Source organism: Argopecten irradians, chromosome 3 (assembly GCF_041381155.1).
Source record: "Argopecten irradians isolate NY chromosome 3, Ai_NY, whole genome shotgun sequence".
Taxonomy (NCBI): Eukaryota; Metazoa; Mollusca; class Bivalvia; order Pectinida; family Pectinidae; genus Argopecten; species Argopecten irradians.
Window position 1 is genome coordinate 24,494,524 of NC_091136.1, and position 21,735 is coordinate 24,516,258.

The 21,735-nt window shown below is 36.8% G+C and overlaps 3 protein-coding genes across 3 annotated transcripts; all 3 read left to right on the forward strand.

The window, feature by feature from the left end:
* Positions 1–1,889: 1,889 nt before the first annotated feature.
* LOC138317950 (uncharacterized) lies at positions 1,890–8,300 on the forward strand. The gene is made up of 2 exons (XM_069259933.1): positions 1,890–3,055; positions 8,086–8,300. The coding sequence occupies exons 1-2, from the start codon at positions 2,731–2,733 to the stop codon at positions 8,298–8,300; spliced, it is 540 nt and encodes a 179-aa protein (XP_069116034.1). The 5' UTR covers positions 1,890–2,730.
* A 2,511-nt stretch (positions 8,301–10,811) lies between these two features.
* LOC138317952 (uncharacterized) lies at positions 10,812–12,762 on the forward strand. The gene is made up of 3 exons (XM_069259935.1): positions 10,812–11,448; positions 11,870–11,973; positions 12,327–12,762. Exons 1-3 carry the CDS (start codon positions 10,929–10,931, stop codon positions 12,363–12,365), a joined length of 663 nt encoding a protein of 220 aa, XP_069116036.1. The 5' UTR covers positions 10,812–10,928; the 3' UTR covers positions 12,366–12,762.
* A 1,393-nt stretch (positions 12,763–14,155) lies between these two features.
* Positions 14,156–16,410, forward strand: LOC138319991 (uncharacterized). Its single transcript, XM_069263092.1, has 2 exons — positions 14,156–14,717; positions 15,406–16,410. Exons 1-2 carry the CDS (start codon positions 14,159–14,161, stop codon positions 15,843–15,845), a joined length of 999 nt encoding a protein of 332 aa, XP_069119193.1. The 5' UTR covers positions 14,156–14,158; the 3' UTR covers positions 15,846–16,410.
* Positions 16,411–21,735: the final 5,325 nt, after the last annotated feature.

A 21,735-nucleotide genomic window follows, 5' to 3' on the forward strand; every position in this document is an offset into this window, starting at 1 on the left:
TCGAGACTTCGAAACATCGGAGTGAGCTACGAGACACTATTGAATCTGGATGGCCAAATTCTAAGGATGCCTGTCCTGACACATGTAAGCCTTTCTATGATGTCAGAGACACCCTCAGTGTATACGATGAACTGATAGTAAAAGGGGAAGCCATCGTCATTCCTCAATCATTGAGGACCGATATAAAAAGGCAATTACACAAGTCACAACTGGGTTACGACTCGATGCTCCGTCGGGCAAAGGAAACAGTATACTGGCCATGTATCAGAGCCGACCTAAAACAAATGGCAGATTCTTCCGAGGCATGTCAAGAACTAAAACCCAGAAACTCGAATCATCTTCTGCAGCAACATGATGATGGAGGAAAACCCTGGAACAAAATTGGAATGGACCTATTTGAAATTTACCGTAGAACGTACCTTGTCTGCGTTGACTACTACACTAACTTTATTGAAGTTGACTATTTACCGACTACCACATCTTCACAGGTAATTAGTGTGCTTAGGAAGCAGTTTGCTCGTTTTGGCATCCCGAGCAAAATAATCTCAGATGGAGGACCTCAGTTTACTTCATCAGAATTTCACAATTTCACAAAGAAATGGGAAATCTGTCATACTTACTCCTCTCCGAATCATCAGAGAGCGAATGGCAAAGCAGAGTCAGCAGTCAAAATTATGAAACATATGATGATGAAGTGTAACAAGGACAAGACTGATCAGTATGAGGCACTCATGGAGCAAAGGAACACTCCTCGACAAGAAACAGGACAAAGTCCAGCACAAATGATGTTTGGGAGACAAACACAAACACTTGTGCCACATATAGATCGGAAACGCGAGTCAAAACTAAAGAAACGTGAACACAGACGTCAAACTATCAAGCGTTATCATGACAAAAGGGCTCGCGATCAGACACGTTTGAGAATCGGTCAGAACATCTACTTTGAAAGGAAATCTGGTGAACGTTGGATTTTGGGAAAGGTGATCAATGAACTTGGATCATATACATACATCGTAAAGTCTCAAGATGGTGGAACATACAGACGAAACAGATTACACATTCGTCCAACAAAAGTTGAAGCATACTGTCGCGATCAATCACCGATACGATTTTCTGAAAATTTGGCACCAGCGCCAACACCCATATCCAATCCAGCAAAAGGTGCTGACATAACTACCTCACCTCAGCCAAACAGTCAGCCTATGGCAGAAAACGATACAGGCAATCCGAAAGAAACTTTTACGGTTGAAGAAAACATCATAACAGAAAAAAAACAATTCCAGCACCACGTCGTTCAGTCCTTCTACGCCAGACACCTTCGTATTTCAAAGACTATGTTCGGCATTGATTTGTTTTTCAAAAAACAACAAACTGTAAATATGTTCAATCTTGTTTATTTGAACTGTTATGAATTATTGAACGTTCGTGCTAGTATCATAGGACTCATTCGACGTTTTAGCTTAAACCAAAGTATTTTCATGGACACTTTAAATCAAAGTATTTTCATGGACACTGAAGTCAAAATATTTTCACTTTTATTAATTCAATTGGAATTAGAGACATTATTCTAGTAAATCTATTAATCTAGTCAGTATCAATATCTGCTGGTAATATGTTTTTATTTTTTTTTAAAAAAAGGGGATGTTGATAATATAGAAATAGTAGCATTATTTCGTTCCGCATATAACATCACCCATTCCGTAATATTGTGTAACCTTGTTTACTATTATGTGTACTTCCGGTTGTTCGAATACAGCATGGCGAGAACTAGAAGATGAGTGTTTGTTATGATTGAAACACGATATAAATCAAAGTGGTCAACAGACGACATGATAGAAATTGCGTATCTACTTTACCATTAGGTATAAATGACGTCATAATGATAGAAATGGCTTATCTTCTTTGGGTATAGAGGATACCATAATGGTCAAAACATATCTATACTTTTGAATTTAGAAATACATGTACATAATTTAATTACATTTGTTACATTGGTTAGTAGTTTGAGAATTTAACATCGAATATTATTACGTCATTCATGAAGAACTTTTCCGCGGATAATTTCAAAGCTACACAGTCATTTGTCAAACTAAACAACTGTCTAAGATATCAGTGTCTCACAACAAAATTATTGTAGAATTGCATAACGTAAAAACATGAAGATTGATGCCTAATTAGTGTCTCCCTATGTTATTTAAATTAGATTATAATCAGTTTCCTCAATAACTGTTTGGATTATGAAGTCATAGACATAAAAACATACGGGCATTCTTATTAACTTATCACCGTGTGCCTACGACATACCAATCACGGCAAACTGATAACCGAATACATTTCTGCAGAGTTAGCTTCTCCTTTCTGACCCGAGACATGTCTGAAATTTAAAAAAAAGATAACCCTGACCAGTCTGTGTATGATAAGAACATTAGATAATCGTGTTTCTTTCAATCACATTTCAGCTGAGGTGTCAACCTAACAGCTAACAATGATGCTTTTGTCAATTATGACATTAGTACTTCTTTGCTTTTGTAACACGACATTTTCTGCCAATTTGAGGTCTACTACTCAGAGTTCGGACAAGAACATGCGAGTCGTCTCTGCTGAAGTAATGATCGATCTTACCGAGAGACTGGATGTACTAATCAAACATGTAGCAGATCTGAAACGTTTACGACATAGCGATGCGCGTGAGATGGCCAAGCTGAATAAACAACTGATCAATTACAGGTAATGCATGACGATGATCGTCACGTGATGGATCAGCTGATTACGAGGATAACTGAACTTGAACGGTTACGAGTAAAAGATCGGTGCCTAACAACTCAACTGACAGAACAAGTGGTAGAACTGGAACGTAAATGTAACGCTGATGGACAAGGTTTACGAGATGATCTTATTTCAGTACCACATATGACAAATGTCAGTATTTCAAACCCAGTTTCATTAGATGACGATAGTGCGGAGGCTACTGATGAGGAACAGACAGAGATCCGCAGTTCTAACTCTGTATATGGACATTTAGAGAAGAGATCCCACGAAACACATACCCGTGTCAGTAAGTATTTTGAAATTTTAAGGAAACATAATGAAGTTAGCACTGTGTCTATTCCATGATTGTTAACCTTGCAAACTAATATGTTTTAAGTGTTTTTCAACATACACAAATGAATGTATCTATACTTTCTATATTGTGCTCATTTATGCATATCATATTTCTGAGTAATAAAAAAATTCAAACAAAAACACAAATAACACATATCATTGCACATCCGCCTCCGGCCCCCGCCCTGGCATTCCATGCTCGCTTGTCTCACCAAAATGATAACCTTACAAATGGCCAGATTGTCAAGTACAACCAAGTCGACACCACAGGGACTTGTAACGAAGGTTGTGAGAAAGTCTGTTGTGTATATATGTGTACTAGGCCTATATACTATATAAAAGGACAAGGGAACCAACGGCTCGCTTGGAAGAGGTACACCTGCCTCTACAAAAAGTCGCCGGTATTCCGTCAAACATGGATAGATATGTATATATTTAATACTACAATATTAATGTGGTAACGGTAAAGTAAAACATTAGAGTCTCGACTTAAGTTAGATTCTTCAATTAATGATACGTGTATTTCAAATAAAGGTACTTCTAAGAACCCTAACCATGAAACTTAATTTATACAGAGTCTGGGTACAAAATTTAAGTGCAGTATCGGGTAATGGCGAGTACACTAAAAAGGTACCCATCATCAATTACAATATGGCGGAATATACGAACAAGAGTCGAGTGCTGGATAAAAAAAAGTGTGATTCCTCGCTTAGTTGTTGGATTGGATTAATGAAAGCGTTATCGGAGATAGCCTATTTGTATTTGGAATGGGAAAATATCACCAGAAAGTGAAATGAATGCATACAAAATTTGTTACAAGGGAATATGAGTGCCTTTGACCTAGATTTCAGTGGACATGCATAACGACAGCGAGGATATCTGATTGCATTTTCCACGTTCATAGTAAAATAAAGGTATGTTAATATATTATTTCGTGTCTGAAGTTGTGTTTTCCGTATCGAAAATTTATTTAAGAATATATTAGTATTAAATATATACATATCTATCCACGGAATACCGGCGACTTTTTGTAGAGGCAGGTGTACCTCTTCCAAGCGAGCCGTTGGTTCCCTTGTCCTTTTATATAGTATATAGGCCTAGTACACATGCAGGGGCGTAGGAAGCGGGGGGGCAGGGGGGGCAACTGCCCCCCGTTCCCCAGGACGGGGGGGGGGGCAAACATGTCTTTTTGGCCCCCCCCCCCCCCCATTTTCGCCGACTGAAATTTTCTAAAAATGCTTATTTGAAAGAAAAAAGGGTCCTCCTGCACATTTTTCGTACTTCATTCCAGAAAATTTTCCGCTGCGCGGCGCATTTCCTAAAACGTTCAAGCACATAATGTCAATTCAATACACACACACTAGACTAAAAATGTCCATTAAGGGATTCTATGTACTATTTAAAAAAAATGTCTCTTAAAACATCAATTTGTTTATGTCTTAGCGAGACAATTAATTCTTTTTTTATGTTACACAACAATGTGCCGATGGTGTGAAGCCGGTATATTCAGATCGAGTAGGGTTGCATAATGTTATGACGACACAATTATCATTTCTAAATGCAGGTAGCTTTAAATCGAAAAATTACCATGTTAAGAACGCTTTATAATCATTAAACTTTATCGTAAAACTCATCTCAGCCATTCTTAATCGTAATTTTTTTCCCGGGGGAGACCCCCCGGACCCCCCTAACACCAAATTCTCGCGCCTTTGGGCGCTCGCAAATTCATCATTTGCATCGTAAAACTCATCTAAGCCATTCTAAATCGTAATTTTTTCCCGGGGGAGACCCCCGGACCCCCCAAACACCAAAATCTCGCGCTTTCGGGCGATTGCAAAATCATCAAAATACATAAAACTAATCCCGGGGGTCACCCTCAGACACCTTATAAAACACAAAAATCTCGCGTCTTCGACGCTCACACGCTAATTTGGCCAATTTGCGTATTCGTTAATTTCCTTTTACCGACCCCACTGTCTATAAATGTGTACAAGGATTAAATTTAGTGATATATGAAAAATGTACATTAAGCATGTATACATTATATGGTTGGGAGTTGAATTAATCTCCTCCTGTAGGTGTGGGGGGGGGGGGGGGGTTGGGTTTACAAAATATTGAAGACCTTTGCCCCCCCCCCCCCATGACGTTTCATCTTCCTACGTCACTGACATGTATACACAACAGACTTTCTCACAACCTACGTTACAAGTCCCTGTGACTACAGCTATGGTACAGGGGACTTAACCTGTACTGTGGCCGGGGTCCACGTGTTCACGCGGTCTGTCGAGGTGAAAGATCCTAAATACGCCTATACGGCCCTAGTACGGAACAGCGATATCGATGTGATTGGTGCAAATCTGGCCGGGGACCACTGTTATAGTGGACGTCGGATCTCATGTTTGGGTACGTAGGACAGGTGGTACTGCGGGCGCGGTCACTATACGTTCAGACCGCTCAATGTTCACTGGATTTCGTCTTGGTTTATAGCTATTAACATATGGATGTTTTCAATGATAAAGCTTCCATGTTGAATTGTCTATGTTTATGTCATTTGACCGAAGTTTTATTGAGTCCAAAAGAACAGTCTGTGCGTTTACGATATATAGTTGTTGTTTTAAAATGCTTTAAAAAGGGTATGAAAACATTGAAATAAATTAATTAAAGTGGGAGGCACAGACGTGAAAAGGTTAGAGATCACCTGCCTGATAACGTGAATGTTCTCCGGGAACTCTGGTTTCCTCTCGTTTAAGACACCTTGGGCGCTCGAAAGGGATTTGTATCAGTAATGTAACTTATTTATATTGAGATATGTGATTCAAAACAACATAGCCTATATATATAGCCTACTCTGTACATTCTGAGACCAATTGTTATCTAACATCAAACGATTCATTGGTGAAGAGTCGTGAGCGACATAATCGTATAGTGCCTACGCGATACTAATATTAGCAAACCGATAACCTAATACATTTCTGCAAATTGGCTTATCCTTTTTTATCCGAATTATAAATAGACGGATCTTGTCTTGAATTAAAATAAAACCTACGAGTCTGTTCAATATAAGATTAGAAAATTAATGATATGTATATGTTTTTGTGACACCGCATTCACTACCAATTTGGAGTCTACTGTTCCATCTTCTTCCAAGCCCCAGGGAGCCATCATCTAAATGTCATTCTCGATCTTACCGAGCGACTGGATGAACTAACCAAACATGAATAAGTTCTAAACGTTTGCGAGATATGGATGCGTGTGAGATAACAGCGATAAATCAGCCGATGATTGACAATGACAATCAAGTGAGGAATCAGCTGATCACGAGGATAGCTGAACTTGACAGGTTACGGAAAGAAGTCACAACAACTGAACTGACGGGAAGAGTGCAATAACTCGAGCGTAAATATGATACAAGTGTAAATGCCTTTTCACTTATCAACTCCTCAAAAAACGCCTTTGGGTGCCAGGAAAGAGGACGTTATTGCAACTGCGAACATACAGACTAAAGACTTGACTACCAACTCTGTAAAATGTCAATATCAAGTATCCTGCTTCCATTAAAGGTGATTTCGTGTCAGTGAGTATAATACGCATTATTTATTATCTCGAGATAACGAAAGTGACGTAAGGTTGAGGGTTCTGGTCCAGATTTCTCAAAACAAAAGTGCAGACTTAAGTCAAAACGGAAGTTTTTCTCCTTATGTGCTTATATTGCAATTTTTAACTTCAGTCAGTTTTTGACTTAAGTTGGTTTCGAGATATTGGGGCCAGACGTGTTAATTACAATGATATAAAATACAAATACATAGATGTTCTCTCACAAGTATAATTAACCAGGTATATCAAGTCTGGCTGTATACAACACAAACAAAATAATCATATTGTGGAATCAAATATATAATATGAATCATTTACCTTTAAAATCTCTTTCATTTGGTTGTTATCAACTGCTTTACAGACGAAGAATGATACATATTTTCAAAGTTGGGGTATAGAATCAATAATTATTAATCAAATATGGAACCAGTTTCTAAGTAGGATAACACTTAAAGATAAATATGTATTTATACATGAGTCATAATAAATGATCAGCCCTCCAATAAGAGCGAACTATGCGATACATATGTCACGATATACAGATAAGAATAAGCAACCCTTTAAAAGAACGACCTTGACTGGGCTATAAGATAAGATGCATAAACGTGCACTGTCATTTTGGTGAATGTAGAGTAATGTCCCTTTCCATTATAAGGGTACTTATTTGTCTTTATGTCACAGCGGTTACTGCTAATACTGAGTCAAAAACTTCCACTACTGACCGTCATGTCCCCTCTCCTGAAGCAATCTTCCAACTTACCGAGCGTCTTGATGAAATAACAACACATGTTGAAGATCTAAAACGTTTACGTGACAGCGATACGCGTGAGATGGCAAAGATGAATGAGGAACTGGAACGATTTCAAACGCTCCGTGCCAATGATCAACACGTGATGAATTATTTGACTAAAAGGATCGCTGAACTTGAGCACTTAAGGGACAAAGATCAGTACAAGACAACTCAACTGACCATGAGAGTGACCGAACTGGAGCGTGAATGTAACAGTGGTAGACAAGTTATATCAGATGGTTCTAATCCAATAACGCTTGACAAGCATGGTAATGCATCTATAAGTGATAAAACTGCGGATACATCTGGTGTGGATGAAGTATAATAATAAGTTTTGTGGTAAATTCCGCGGCAAAACTGCGGTTTTACTAAATTGTATGGCCTGTGTGTTTCATTTCTTCATCCGACACTCACAAATCTGTATTGTTAGAACTTAGCCTTCGGTGTATACAAAACCGGCGGTCCTACAACTGTTTTAGTCAAGAGGCGGTTCAAGGAAAGGTTTTAATGAAATCCAGCAGAAAACAAAATCACATTATTTGTTAAACAGAGAGATTTCTAAATATTCTTAAAGGAATATACTACGGATATCGTTTCAGGTACATCTTTAAACGTTGTGGCATTTCAAGCTTTCTTAGCCCAGACATTAAATGGACCCGCGACAGCTCAGACCATTAAAGTACAACAAACTCTTCACCAGCACAAGTGGAGCCCAGTACAGTACCAATACTGGCGTGTTCACGTGTACCCAGGCTGGGGTTTACGTGTTCTCTTGGTCGATCCTTGTCCGTGCTCCGAAGTTTGTATATACTGAATTGGTACGTAATCACGATGTGGTCGGGAGAAGTCTTGCCGGTGACCACGTATTTGACAGTCATTCGGCATCAACGGTTGTTGTACATCTGGAGATTGGCGATGAGGTGTGGGTACGCCTATCAAGCAGTCATTCTGACTCTGTTGTCATATTATCGAACGCTTCAATGTTCTCTGGATTCCGTCTTAATTAGTGAATGTATTTGTTATTCATGATTAAACAATCCGTTATGATGAAAGAGGGTCTTTCCGTCTTTCTGTCTTCTATTTCTTAGTAGTTGTTATTTCACATAATAATAGCTGATATATAAAGTAAAATGGACATATAATTTTGTTCTGAGGAATGGAATTAAAAATGGCCGATGTGGTCCTTGAAGAAGTCAGATACCATTTCAATTACATAATATGAATACTGAGGTTTTTTCAGGCTTCTGAGTATCATGGTCATAGCTTTGAAGGGGTCTGGAAATCACTCCTAGGTGTCATCATTTCAGTAGGGCCATTTCTGACGGACGTCTAGGATGAAGGTCAGATCATCTGGCAATAAGAGTGCATTACACGTGTTGAGACGTGTAAAACCTTACATGGGTCTGTCAAGTGGACCTATTTGATTAAAATCATATCGTTATATCCGCGTCGTTCCGGTAAACCTGCTTTATGATGTCATCGATAATGTAACAATGAACAGGTTTACAGGAACAACGTGGATATAAAGATATAGAGGATGTTCCTAGTTTCTTGATGAATACCAGTTATTATTCATCGAGTGGGGAGACAGCTTTGATATAGTGCGAAGCCTCACCTCATTAAAAAAACTATTTATTACATTTATTTTCTCGCTTCAATATAAAAAAGACCATCACTAATAGGCCCGCCAAACGTTGTTCTCTGCCATTGTATTGTACAGAGTTATTTTTTTAATCAGATTGCCAACTGGATAGGGATATTTAAACCCAAGTAAAAGATGTGGACCGCCAAAAGTCTGTACGATTACGGCAGAGAAAAATAACCTGCATTCAAGGTCGATAGAAGTGAATGCTTAGCAAGGCTGATGTTTTGTTTTTGTTTTCAATCAGAATGTTTGCAGAATGTGCGTGGAACAAACTAGGCTGGTGAGAAAACAATAGCCAGTTAATCGTCAACATTGGTCAATATTTTGAAGATGCAGTTTAGATTTGCGCAGGAACATGAAATCACCGTGCTTGCCTTATCCTCATAACTACATGATAACTGAATTTATCCCCTCAGACAAGAATCTTGTATTCCTATTGGTTAAAATGACGTCACGTGATATCCAATATATAGTCGTATCAGGTTAGTAGAAATCGTATCAGGTTTGGACGATAGAGTTATCGTTCTTTGCTCCTCACGTCATTAGCAACAAGATGGCGGTCAAGTAACGCTTTGCGACGACGGCACTCAACGAGATGGAGACAAAATGTTTGAATGATAGCGCTGATGACCACTTTCAAAGCAAACCGAAATCGGCAACACTTATTTAGGATTATTTAACAGAAATGGACCATGACAACGCATTCGAGTCTTCAATGAGGTGAAAATTGTTTTAAGTTTTGAGTCGTTTTGGTTTCCATACTCAGTACATAATGCATTTTGCAGTTACTTCATTGAAAGGGTCTTCGACGGGATAAATTCGTTACACAGTTTGTTAGTGACCTCGCCTCGCCCGATACTGATTTATTTAAGACCCAATATTTTTCCTTATTAGGTCACTAACAAACTGTGTAACTAATAATCTTGGATTTCCTCCTTTTGGATTATGAACCTTTTTTGGCATTTGCTTCTATTTTCCTTTATTTTTATACTGGCCATTAAGTTATGTAGTTAACCTAACAGTGATCCTAGGACGTGATCTTTTATCGGCTTTCTACATCTCATCTTTTCAAATCATTCACGCTTTTCTCGAAGCTTTTTCTAGCCATTAATTTCTCAGGATGGATGCATGATTTAGTTTAAGCGTTAGAGCAATCTTGACAAAGGTTAGATAACTTTCAATTATGTTTGAATAGACCTTTTTCATATTATATGCATGCCTGATATTTCTAAATCAGATCGAGGCTAAGTCATCACAGGCACCGTAACAACGTATATACAATTAATGCAACATATCTTACAAAACAACCCAAATTGTTGTTCAATGTCATGATAAAAGGATCAATTGCTCATTTTCATCAAAATTCTTAATACTGAAGTGAAAAACGGGTTGATTATGAGCATAGACAGAGAAAAGGTCCATAACGTTGAAGAACAATGTAAATGTATCTGTACAACATTACATTATAAATTAGACTTTTAAAACTTTAAAAATATGAATGTAACGCAGAGAAAAACAGAGTTATTACTGCAGGGAAGACTGTAAAATACAAACAGACTCGTCTTCGATGCTTTGATAGAATGAACTTGAAGGTACCATCTTACAAATATGCAATAAAATTTATGTTCAGCCCATACTATTTTCTCTGTCACAGTTTCTAGAACATTATATTAAGATGAGAACACGTTCCTTTAAAGACAGACTTTGACCTGTACATGGAAGATAAGATATTACCACGTTACACATTCCTGCTATGATTACACGACATCAAACTACAATAAGTAAACACTAAGTAAAATGCTGACGATACTTATCGTATTTCTTTGTTTAATGGTAATGTGTGGGACTGTGGAATCAGGAGAAATAAGCCCTACCGAGTATCGCCCAGTCGTCCCAATAGGGTCAATTCAAGAACTAACTTTGCGCCTTGATGGAATAACCAAGTATGTACATGAACTCTCCGGTTTACGTGATCGCGATGCAAATCAAGTGACTAAGCTGAAACAACAACTGGAAAATAATCAAGCCAGAGACGAACGAGTTATAAATCAACTGACTATGAAGATAGCTCAACTGACCAGGCGAATGGAAGAACTTGAACGTAATTGTAACAATAAGGGGCAGTATTTACAAGATGGCTCCGACCCACGTACACATGTTTTGCATACCGATACTTCAGACACGGTTCCATTAGGTGATAGAAATAAGGATAGTATCGAAACTGCAGTTATGGAACATGCAGATAATCGTAGCCAGCAATCTGTTCAGGTTCAAGGACACTTATCAGATATCTATCCCCAGAGACTTACCCATATCAGTAAGTATATTCGGTTAGTTTGGTGGGGACATTATGTTCGCAATATTACGGTACTGATGTTAGATATACCCATATAGCCAGATTGCAAGACTTTAAAAATCCAACAAATTGAAAGTTGAAGTTGAATCCCCTCCTATTAGAGAGCAATGATTAGCCGTTTTTATCTAAAATCGCTAAAATATTCACTAGCGAAATTAACCGGCAAGAAAGTATCAAGAAATTCATACATGGATCTTCTTCAGGTAGCAAATAATATGTATTGATATGACATTTACACGTGCGTTCACCATTTTGTTAAACATAACATGATCACTTCTATTTTTGCAAGTTAATGTTTTTATTACTTTTCATAATACGCTTCATTGATAAGATATTTATAGTGTCACATGAGTTCGTTATGATTCAAACTTGATTCCATTAGACTACGGCATTGATGTTACCGAGAAACAGAGCGAAGAACGAGATAACAGTCTTAAAGAAGGTCAAACACCAGCAATACCACGATTTCTCGAAAGACAATTACGTGTAGGAAAGTCTCGTAATTCTCTAAAGACGTGCAAATATGCATTGTATATATTTTTAAGAAGAGGAATACCAACATTAAATACATTATGTAGCGATGATATTTTGTTCATCACTGGTTTTCGAAAACAATATACATCACCAATGATCATAACTGGTATGGCGTCACATAACATAACATAACATAACATGTGACGACTACGTTGTTCATTTGTACTAAACGTTGAGATAAATAGTTCTGATTTGTAGTTGTAAGGATCCTTCGGTTTACATTATTACTATTTAAATAATAAGTCATTGTTTAAGTAATGTATTATCAAATGTGATTTATTTATGTATCTAACCTGCTGTTTCAGATCCCTCCAGCGATAATATTGCCTTCCGCGCTAAATTGACACATGCAATCACTACAATAGCCAGTGGACAGATCTTGAAATTCAATCAGCTAGCAACGGTCAGCAGTGGGGCCCACTATAGCACTGCCACAGGGGTGTTCACGTGTACAAAGTCTGGAATCTACATGTTCTCCTGGTCAATTGGGTTAGGAGGTGCTATGTATCTATATACGGAAATAGTACATAATAATGTTCCGTTTGGATCAGCTCTCACGGGTGATACGAGCTATGGCAGTTCTTCCTCGTCATCAGTCCTACTGCATCTGGAAGTAGGGGATGAGGTTTGGGTACGCTTGGCAGGACATTCTAGTGGAATTACTATTCAAGGGGAGCATTCCAGCTTCATGGGATTTCGTTTAGGTTAAAAGTTTCTATGTAATTTTTACTGAATAAATTGATAAATAATTACATAAATCACTGACTTTCTTGTGTTAACTACACTGCCCTCCAAAAGTTCTGTTACATATGTTAAAATTTGCTGCCAATTTATTCATAAGAAAATTCTCAAAAATGCAATTCATGTGTAAGAGAAGATAAATCAGTTGATAAATAATATATACTGATGCCTATAATAGCAAGGTTTACATATATTCAATACTGTATGTATACATTGTATTTTTAAAAATATACGTGTAACAGAACTTTTGAAGGGCAGTGTAGTTCATGATAATAATCATACCATCATATCGAAAACTTTGTCCCATTGTCAAACATTATAAAACATTAAAGATACTCAATTAGACTTGAAACAAGAACAACATATCAACATCACATGTATTATATGTTCATGTTAATTATTATTTTTGCTCTCTATAATCATGTAAATCAAGACTTTCTTAGCCCAGTTCCTAAAGGAAATGACGAAATTTGATCAAGTTGCCCAAATAATGCAGCGGCCGCTATTTCACAGCGTGAACACCTTGTTTGCTGTCCACCACTAATACTAAAAGTATGGATAGAAATGACGCTAATGTTAACATCGCCAATATTTTGACTTTATATCAAACACAGGGACCTGAAATGTGACAAAACACCTGGTAGACTTTTACGTATATAGCTAAGCTTGTTATGAAACGATAATTACCAAAGATCTCATTTTCGAAAACTTCAAAACATTGAATAAAAAAATAAAATACGAAAACAGTTTTGGCCGCAAAAGGAGATGCCACAAAATTATAACTTGAATATATTAACAAATGTGTTATAATGTCATTAAAAAGCAGCATTTCTACACAGGCAATATGTCTTCAGGTAAATTCAGGTCAATTTCAGGTCAATTTCAGGTGAAATTTTTCAGGTCAAATTTACCTGAAATTGACCTGAATTTCACATGAAAAAAAATCAGGTGACATTGACCTGAAATTCACATGAAGATTTTGACCTGAATTCACATGAAGATTTTTTCAGGTCAATTAGGTGAAATTGACCTGAAAAAAATCTCCTCCCATTTGAAATTGACCTCGATTTCAGGTGAATTTCATGTGAATTTCAGGTCAATTTCAGGTCAAGATTTTTTCAGGTCAAATTTACCTGAAGACATATTGCCTGTGTAAAGTTTATTGGGAAGAAGAGAAAAGATAACGTCCTAAATCTAGACGCATGCAATATGGGCAGGAGGTACAATTCTAACGCCCTACCTGCAGAGCATAATGTGTACTAATGGCAGTAACATAATCATATGTCAGTGGTGAGGAAAGTGTCCTTGAACTTTCTTTGACAGATAAGATAAGAATGAATACTTCATTCTGTACTTGTACTACGCTAAATCAGCGAACAATCATATAGAAAGAAACATGGAGACGATTGTAACCTTTTTTCTATGTTATTTAGCTCTTGGTGCTAACGCCGAGTTTAGAGAACTAAATCCCACTGATAGCCAGCTTCCACACCCTTTAGGAGTGATTCAAGAATTACGTTCGCGGCTAGATGGACTTGTCAAACAGGTGCATAAACTCACACGTTTACGCAAAAATGATGCCCTTGAAATTACCAATCTGAGGATACAATTGAAAAACAATCAAGCCCTGCATGATATCAGCGAGAAAAGTGTGGTGAAGAAGCTGACAACTAGGATCGCTGAACTTGAGCGCTTACGGTTCAAGGATATCCAAATGACGTCTGAACTGACCAACAGAATAGAACATCTTGAACTTAAATGTAATGGTCGTAGACATGATTTGACTGAAAATTCGAATCCAATACCATATGTGGCACACGCTAATAGCTCCGACCAATCTTCATTTAGTGACGATATCGTGGATGGGAGAAAGGAAGAAGACGGAAGTTCCAAGTCTGGACGAGATGGAGAACGCATAAGGAAGACGAACCTTCCTCTTATACACACACGTGTCAGTAAGTACACTGGCGATATTGTTAGGCATTTCTTAAACATAAAAGTACACAAAGATCAAAGTCAAATGAGCTTATCAGGCTTAATATGTAAAGATCAATGTTTAAATGTAATTACTCTCCTTAATTGGTTACACAGCTATTGCTTTCTTAAGGAAAACAATGTGTCAATACATAAAAAATAAAGAAAGAAAAATGCTATAATAATTCCAATAAAAACGTTCGATTCTATTTGAAAGCGTATTAATTGAATTTGATTATAATGATGCAAAATATATGCACGTGGTTAAAATTTAGTCAATTTATATCCCTTTGATGCGAGTACAGTTTTACGGAAAGTTAAATTTATAGAAATCAAGTTTGTGTGTCATGTCAGATCAAGTTCATAAACTAAGTTTTTCATAGAAATTTTAACTACATGTATTGGTATTCCATTGGTACCTGAGCGACACCTCTGTATTACGACCACTTATCAATATTATATTATTTGTATAGTTTTCCCCTGGGTGGTCTTCATATTCAAATCAAATCGATAACCTGACATATCTTTGTTGTTTGTACTTATGATAAACCTTAAACAACTTAAATAAACACTACACGCATACAAAACCACAACTGAACAGGATGGTTTCATACACATTTTATTAATAAAATTGCATGCGTTGATAGATATTTCATTTTTGCATTCCAGATCTTCCCGAATCCGCTGTAGCTTTCGATGTTATCTTGACACAACACCTGAATGGACTCGCACATGACCAGACACTCAAATACGATAAACTCAACACTGCTGTCGGAGGCGCTCACTACAGTACTCGCACAGGAGCGTTCACCTGTACTCAAGCCGGAGTCTACATGTTCTCGTGGTCCCTATCTGTAAAAACCCACACATACATGAATGCAGATCTAATACGAAACGATGCCATATATGGAACAGCCCACGCTGGCGAAGATCATTACATCAGCGATTCAATGTCATCAGCGATTCTACATCTAGATGTGGGCGATGAAGTTTGGGTACGTGTGGCTGGTCATTCCAGTGTGCTATTGTTTTTGGTGGAATGTTCCTCGGATTCCGTCTTGGTTGATGTATTTATATGTATTTATAAACTTCAAATATCACAATATTAATATTTGGATTTACCTCGGACTCCGTATTGGTTGTTGTACATTTATTTATATGTATCAATAAACTTCAATTACCACAATATCAATATTTGGATTTATTATCTACAGAAGAAATTTTGTATCAAGGTGTTACATTAGCATTCCCGATACTCTAGGGGTAACAATCACTGTCGTTACATCCATCTCTGGACTATGTCGTAGCAGAATTGAAGGTTTTGTCTTTGATAACTTGACCGTGTACTTTTTTTTCATTGATATTTTTTTAAGGAAAGATTTCTTTTTTTTGTCGTTTACTGTTGTGTAAACTGCATTTTTGTACAGATATTTTAAATGACGCGCGTCAGCGCGTCATGTTGAAATATCTGTACAAAAAATGCAATTTACACAACAGTAAATTAACATTTCCACCTACCATTTCATTTAAATTTAGTGTTCCGGTGAAATAAACCTTCGTTTTTTCAACGTTATACGATTGATGGAACAGCTGAGTAATTGATGGAATCGCGAAACAGCTGGCTCCAATTTGGCGGGAAAATGTGTCAAGTTCCGGGAGTAAATAAAATATAGTTCCACAATAACTTTATCGTTTTTAATCCATTTATTCCATATGTTTTCATTTTTTTTTTTTTTTTAATATTAACACAATGCTTTCCATTGCATTCAAACTGATGTTGATATCGAACCTTTGTCATGGCATATATTTCGCATTCACATAAGGGCGGAAGTCAGTGTTTTGGTTTGTGTTCTTGCGCAGCAGCTGCCCCTCTGCGTTTACGCAGGTGTAAACGATTGATTAGTGAGGTTATATAGGAAAGTGAAAACGAAAATGTAAATATATCCAAATAAATCGTTTTTCCTAACAACACGGCCAATACTAAGGGAAAAATAAAAAAGAATAATGTTAGTTGCACAACTTACCTCCTATGTACTTGTTAGTTTAAGTGGATAAAAGAGTGGGAGAGTTGTCACTCTAGCAATAAGTAGTGGAAAACAATATCCTATCCCACCAAATATATAATGGACAACGTAAGTATCAGCAGGAATGCCCATCACAGAAATGGCGGATATGAAAGTCTTCAACAAAGACATGGACACAGGTAGAATTAATGGTCGACGTTTTCCAAAGAAATAGTTCTCCAATGTCGGGTAATTGCTTGTTTTGTAGCCATAGTAAATGCCTATTCCCATACAGATCAAGAGGAAAATAACAATTACAATGTGGTCTGTGATAACTGGACGAAGAATAAGAGTAAAAGTCAATTCCATTTCGTCCTGAAATACTGGACTGCTCCCGTGTCTTTATCAACGAAATTGACATGAAGACAAGACTTATACAATCATCTTTCCCCACCATAAACTATGATAAAATACTAAGTATATCAGTCAGAGGATTTTTATAACATGTTTTATCGCTTAAATGGCGTCTATGGCAGGATGTGTATCCCCATCTGATGTTGCTCAGTCATTTTTATGAAATCATAGTCCCAGCTGGTGCTGTGATGTCAGTGATTTGCACATGAAAAAATATTTACACCTGCCTTCTTTGATGTTATTATTCCATATTCCATTGTTAATGAAACAGTATAATGATTATATCAATACTAACCTATATAACTTGGTCGACAGTCATTTTTTTTATTTTAAATTTATGTTAGTTAGTATATCTTAATTTATGTTCATGCAGTCGCAAGATTTTCTCATACGTTGTATAGAAATTACGGTAGGACTACTTCTCAGGTATAACTAGTCATTATCGATTCTGTTTAATCTTTTTTTGTACTTGTTCATAATAAATGTTATGTATGTAAGGCTTCTTAAATTGTGCTGTGTATGACTGAAAATAATCCAACGTTGTTAAACTCAATTCCTTTATCGATGCAGTTTATATGTCTTGAAAAGATTCTTCATGATAATGCAGTACATTCCTCCTTTACCCTTTGCATTCCGATTACGTCTTTTCTTACTTGGTTGTAAACAGAGACTCTACCTTCATTATGTCTGTAATATCATGTTCTTATTTCATTAAAGAATAAATAAAACATATTCAGTATCACAATGAAAGTTGCCCATGTCTTAAGGTTTATTCGAGACGGGCGTATTTGTGGGTTGATCTTTTCCCCGACCTACCTTCACTAACTGGCAACCGTCTAATCTATAAAAGACCACTGGATTATCGTGATCTTATATACACACACTGACAAAATGTCTAAAACAATGATCCTAAAATGGATCTAGGCCATGCATTCATTTAACACACATCAGAAATGACTTGAAAACCTACCGAAACAAATGATGTGAATTTTATGTCATTTTTATATAGATTTCATCTACTTTAGACATAATGGGTTTTTTATATAAAACTCATCGTCAATTACATGTCACAATGTTTAACCTAAATTGATTTTTTACCTGTACCTGACAATGACTCGAATAAAGATTTTTGCCAATGTCTGTGATGGTGGTGCCGAGATAAGTAACATCGATTGGATATCATCAACATCGATAAAAACATGTATGTTCCGACTGGAATATATCGTCCACATGGGCACAAACTTCATTGGATAAATTTGCATAAAATGCAAGCATTACCAGGGTACTTAATTACTTAATATACAATATTAATAAGTACATGTATCCGACACCATTTGAACCTTTGCAAAGCCCATCTTAAATCAACCTTACCTATGTGCTAAATCGACAAGTAGGATACTAGTACTGTATACCGCTATTTGAAAGAACACTCTGTCAGCAGTTGAATTTTACGATACATTGATTCTCTAGATGCATTATTTATTCAACAGATCAGTAATATATGATGGATTCAATATCACTATTATCGCCTTCAAATTAATTTACACAAACCTCAATAAAACTAGAGCGAATGACTTGTTCCTGTTAGAACCGGACCATTGTCCCCGCATCACAGTACCAATGAGTCAATCGCGACATATTAAATTATTTTGGTCACTACTGCAAGTTTTACCATTACTGTCAACATCCAGTGTAAAAAATCAATTGTTTTAACGAGTTTATGACGTCATTTTGTTCCAATGACAACATGGACAAAATGGACAAAATGGAACCATTGATTTGATAACCTTATATTGACCTCCACGTGACCATGTCTTAGCATATGAGAGTAATGGGAAAGAAGAACATATCTTATATTATATTTATTTTCCCTGCAGGTAGGGCGTTATAATTGTACCTGCTGTCCCTATTGCATGATTGTAAAAGGCCACTAAATTTAGGATCTTATTTTTTTCTTTTCTTCCTGACTTTATCTTTCCTAATGCCTTCCTTGGCACCGCCTCACTTTTGGCCTTGCGTTGGGTGTTCGCCCCTTTGAGGAAGGCTCTGGGTTCTGTCCCCTGGCCGAGACACACCAAAGTCTATAAAAGTGGTAGTTTCTGCTCCTGCTTAGCGCTCAGCAAACGGGGAGTGGGACGACTGGTTCGCCCGTTGTCAGTATAATGTGACCGGGTGGAGTGTGTTGCTTGGTGTCTTCGGCGGCATGTTTCAGTGATATAGCACTATAAAAAGGGCAACAGTTCCACTATACAAGAAGACACAACATGAATATACCGCAGTCTCCCAAAAATTGCCCCAGCACAACATACACGCAATACACTGCATACATGGGAGGCCGTCCTTACATGACCATAGCTGTTAATAGGACGTTAATAAATCAAACAAACAAACTTGAATGCGATATACCATATTAGTGTAATACTTATTCCTCGGTAATAAATAGCACATATCGATCAAAATACAACGTTATGTGCAATCCAACGGGGGCATAAACCCGCGTGGTACCAGGCATACTTCAAAGTTATTAAAATATATGCAGTCCATATCCAATTTTATGGGTTATACTTCTGCTGAAAGATACTTAAAGACAATATAATACAAATTTCACCTAAAACACACTACAGGTATGTAACATGTCATTGCCATATATGTGTTGATACAAAGAGGGAATTTCGACTACAAGTAAGGTAAAATGGATCTGAACTTCCTACCGCCGCCTTCTCCGCATATCGCCGATTATATCGTTATCGCGATTTTCCTGTGCGCTTGCATGGGAATCGGACTATACTATGGCTACCGGGTGAATCGAAATCCAACTCTTGAAAATTACTTCTTTGGAAACAGACATCTTCATCTCTTCCCGGTATCGATGTCTATTTTCGTCACATTTATTTCCGCTATATCGCTGATGGGTGCGCCAGCTGAAGTATATGTCTACGGTATTCGGATAGTCTACTACGCTGTCTCTTACATTTTGTCGGTAACCATCGCAAATCTTACCGTAATCCCATTGCTTCACCCGCTCAGACTGAGTAGTGTGTTTGAGGTGAGTGTTCTATTTCCTACCTGCGTTTTATATTTAGCCATTGACCTCCATGTTATCCTTTGACCCCTAAGGTTTATGGGAACTAGAACTGTAAAACTATGATACTCAATTGTGTCAAACTGAGACTCTCACTCATATTTATTTTCAAAAAAATAAATGCAGATTACCTATTTTATTAGTATCATTTTACATTCAAACGTTCTTTTGACTAAGATCACGAATTTCGTAAAGGTATATTATACGTAAAAGTAACTCTGTTCATTGTATTTTCTCTGATGTCTAACATTCACTTCGTGTGGTTTAAATAAGAAAGAGTTGATGGAAAATCAATGAAAAGTATGAAAATGTAAATTACACTTCATGATTATTTTGAATACATTTTTATGTTATGGCAATATAAAACAAAAAACCAATATGACAGTGTAAATGATCCGCGTTGTATAATGAGGGTGACATGTGTATCTTTGTGTGTTATATGGTCATAACCTGAAAATTACATATATTTCAAGTTTTTAATGACAACAATTTTCCGTAGCATCAGCCAATCAGAAGGAACCTTACAAACGGCGATTCCATTTTTTTCGTAATCGGGTGATATTTTTTGTTAATTTTGAAACTTATGAAAATGCTAGTTATATAGCAAGAATTAATTATTTAATCGTTATCGATTAAAAAGACAATTGTTTGTTATTAGTATTTAGAACTGCGCTTCCACTCAAAGACTGTACGTGTTTTGGGAACCCTAATTGGTATGCTCCTCATAGTAAGTATGCAAATTATTGCATTATTAAGGATTCAGTTGTTTATCATAATTAGCTATTGATCAAGGTACATGCCAGAATTCAGATGCTCGTAATTGACTGTAAAACGATGGTATTTCTCAAAGCACTTCTATAAAATCCTTTCAGAGATTACTGAAATGTTATATTTGGCCAAAATAAAAAAGAGAAACAACACTAGCGCACACAAACTGAGCCTAAAGACGAGCTGTATCATATTTCTATTAATAATATTATCTTGATATTTTTTCAGATTTTAGATATGAGTGTTACGGTGTATGCACCTAGTCTGGCACTAGAGATCGGTATGTCACAGCAAAAAAGGATTACATTAAAATATTCAGAACTAGGGCAGTAATATAAGGATCCTTTTATAGGAGGTAATGTAGGATGGGGATGTTCCACCCCGTGTGTTACTAAATTAAGTAAAAAAACGAGGATCTGACGACTGTTTTACCTAATTAATGAATCCCTAAAAAAAATATTTTGAAATGAAATGAAATTCATGAATACGGGTGATGTTAATCATTATCATTCATAGCCAGCATATGGAAGAGTATTTTTCTCTGATATCACATCCTTTTTGATAACTTATTTGCTTAAAATATAATCTAATTAAAATTAGACTTGTAATTCCGCTCCAATACAAGATCTAACAGATATCCGTTCGGGGTCACCTCAGCATGACCCATATGGTTAGCCAATCAGCGTGTCGCCTACGGAATCTTCAGTGTGGTTAATTCATTCGGAAGTGTAA

What these genes read in the sequence shown, in the direction of transcription:
- LOC138317950 (XM_069259933.1), top strand. Translation starts at nt 2,731, where the DNA reads ATGCATGACGATGATCGTCACGTGATGGATCAGCTGATTACGAGGATA. An exon ending in CGAAACACATACCCGTGTCA is followed by an intron (nt 3,056 to 8,085) that starts GTAAGTATTTTG and finishes ATATCGTTTCAG; the next exon opens with GTACATCTTTAAACGTTGTG.
- LOC138317952 (XM_069259935.1), top strand. Translation starts at nt 10,929, where the DNA reads ATGCTGACGATACTTATCGTATTTCTTTGTTTAATGGTAATGTGTGGG. An exon ending in CCAGAGACTTACCCATATCA is followed by an intron (nt 11,449 to 11,869) that starts GTAAGTATATTC and finishes TGATTCCATTAG; the next exon opens with ACTACGGCATTGATGTTACC. An exon ending in TTCTCGAAAGACAATTACGT is followed by an intron (nt 11,974 to 12,326) that starts GTAGGAAAGTCT and finishes CTGCTGTTTCAG; the next exon opens with ATCCCTCCAGCGATAATATT.
- LOC138319991 (XM_069263092.1), top strand. Translation starts at nt 14,159, where the DNA reads ATGGAGACGATTGTAACCTTTTTTCTATGTTATTTAGCTCTTGGTGCT. An exon ending in TCTTATACACACACGTGTCA is followed by an intron (nt 14,718 to 15,405) that starts GTAAGTACACTG and finishes TTTGCATTCCAG; the next exon opens with ATCTTCCCGAATCCGCTGTA.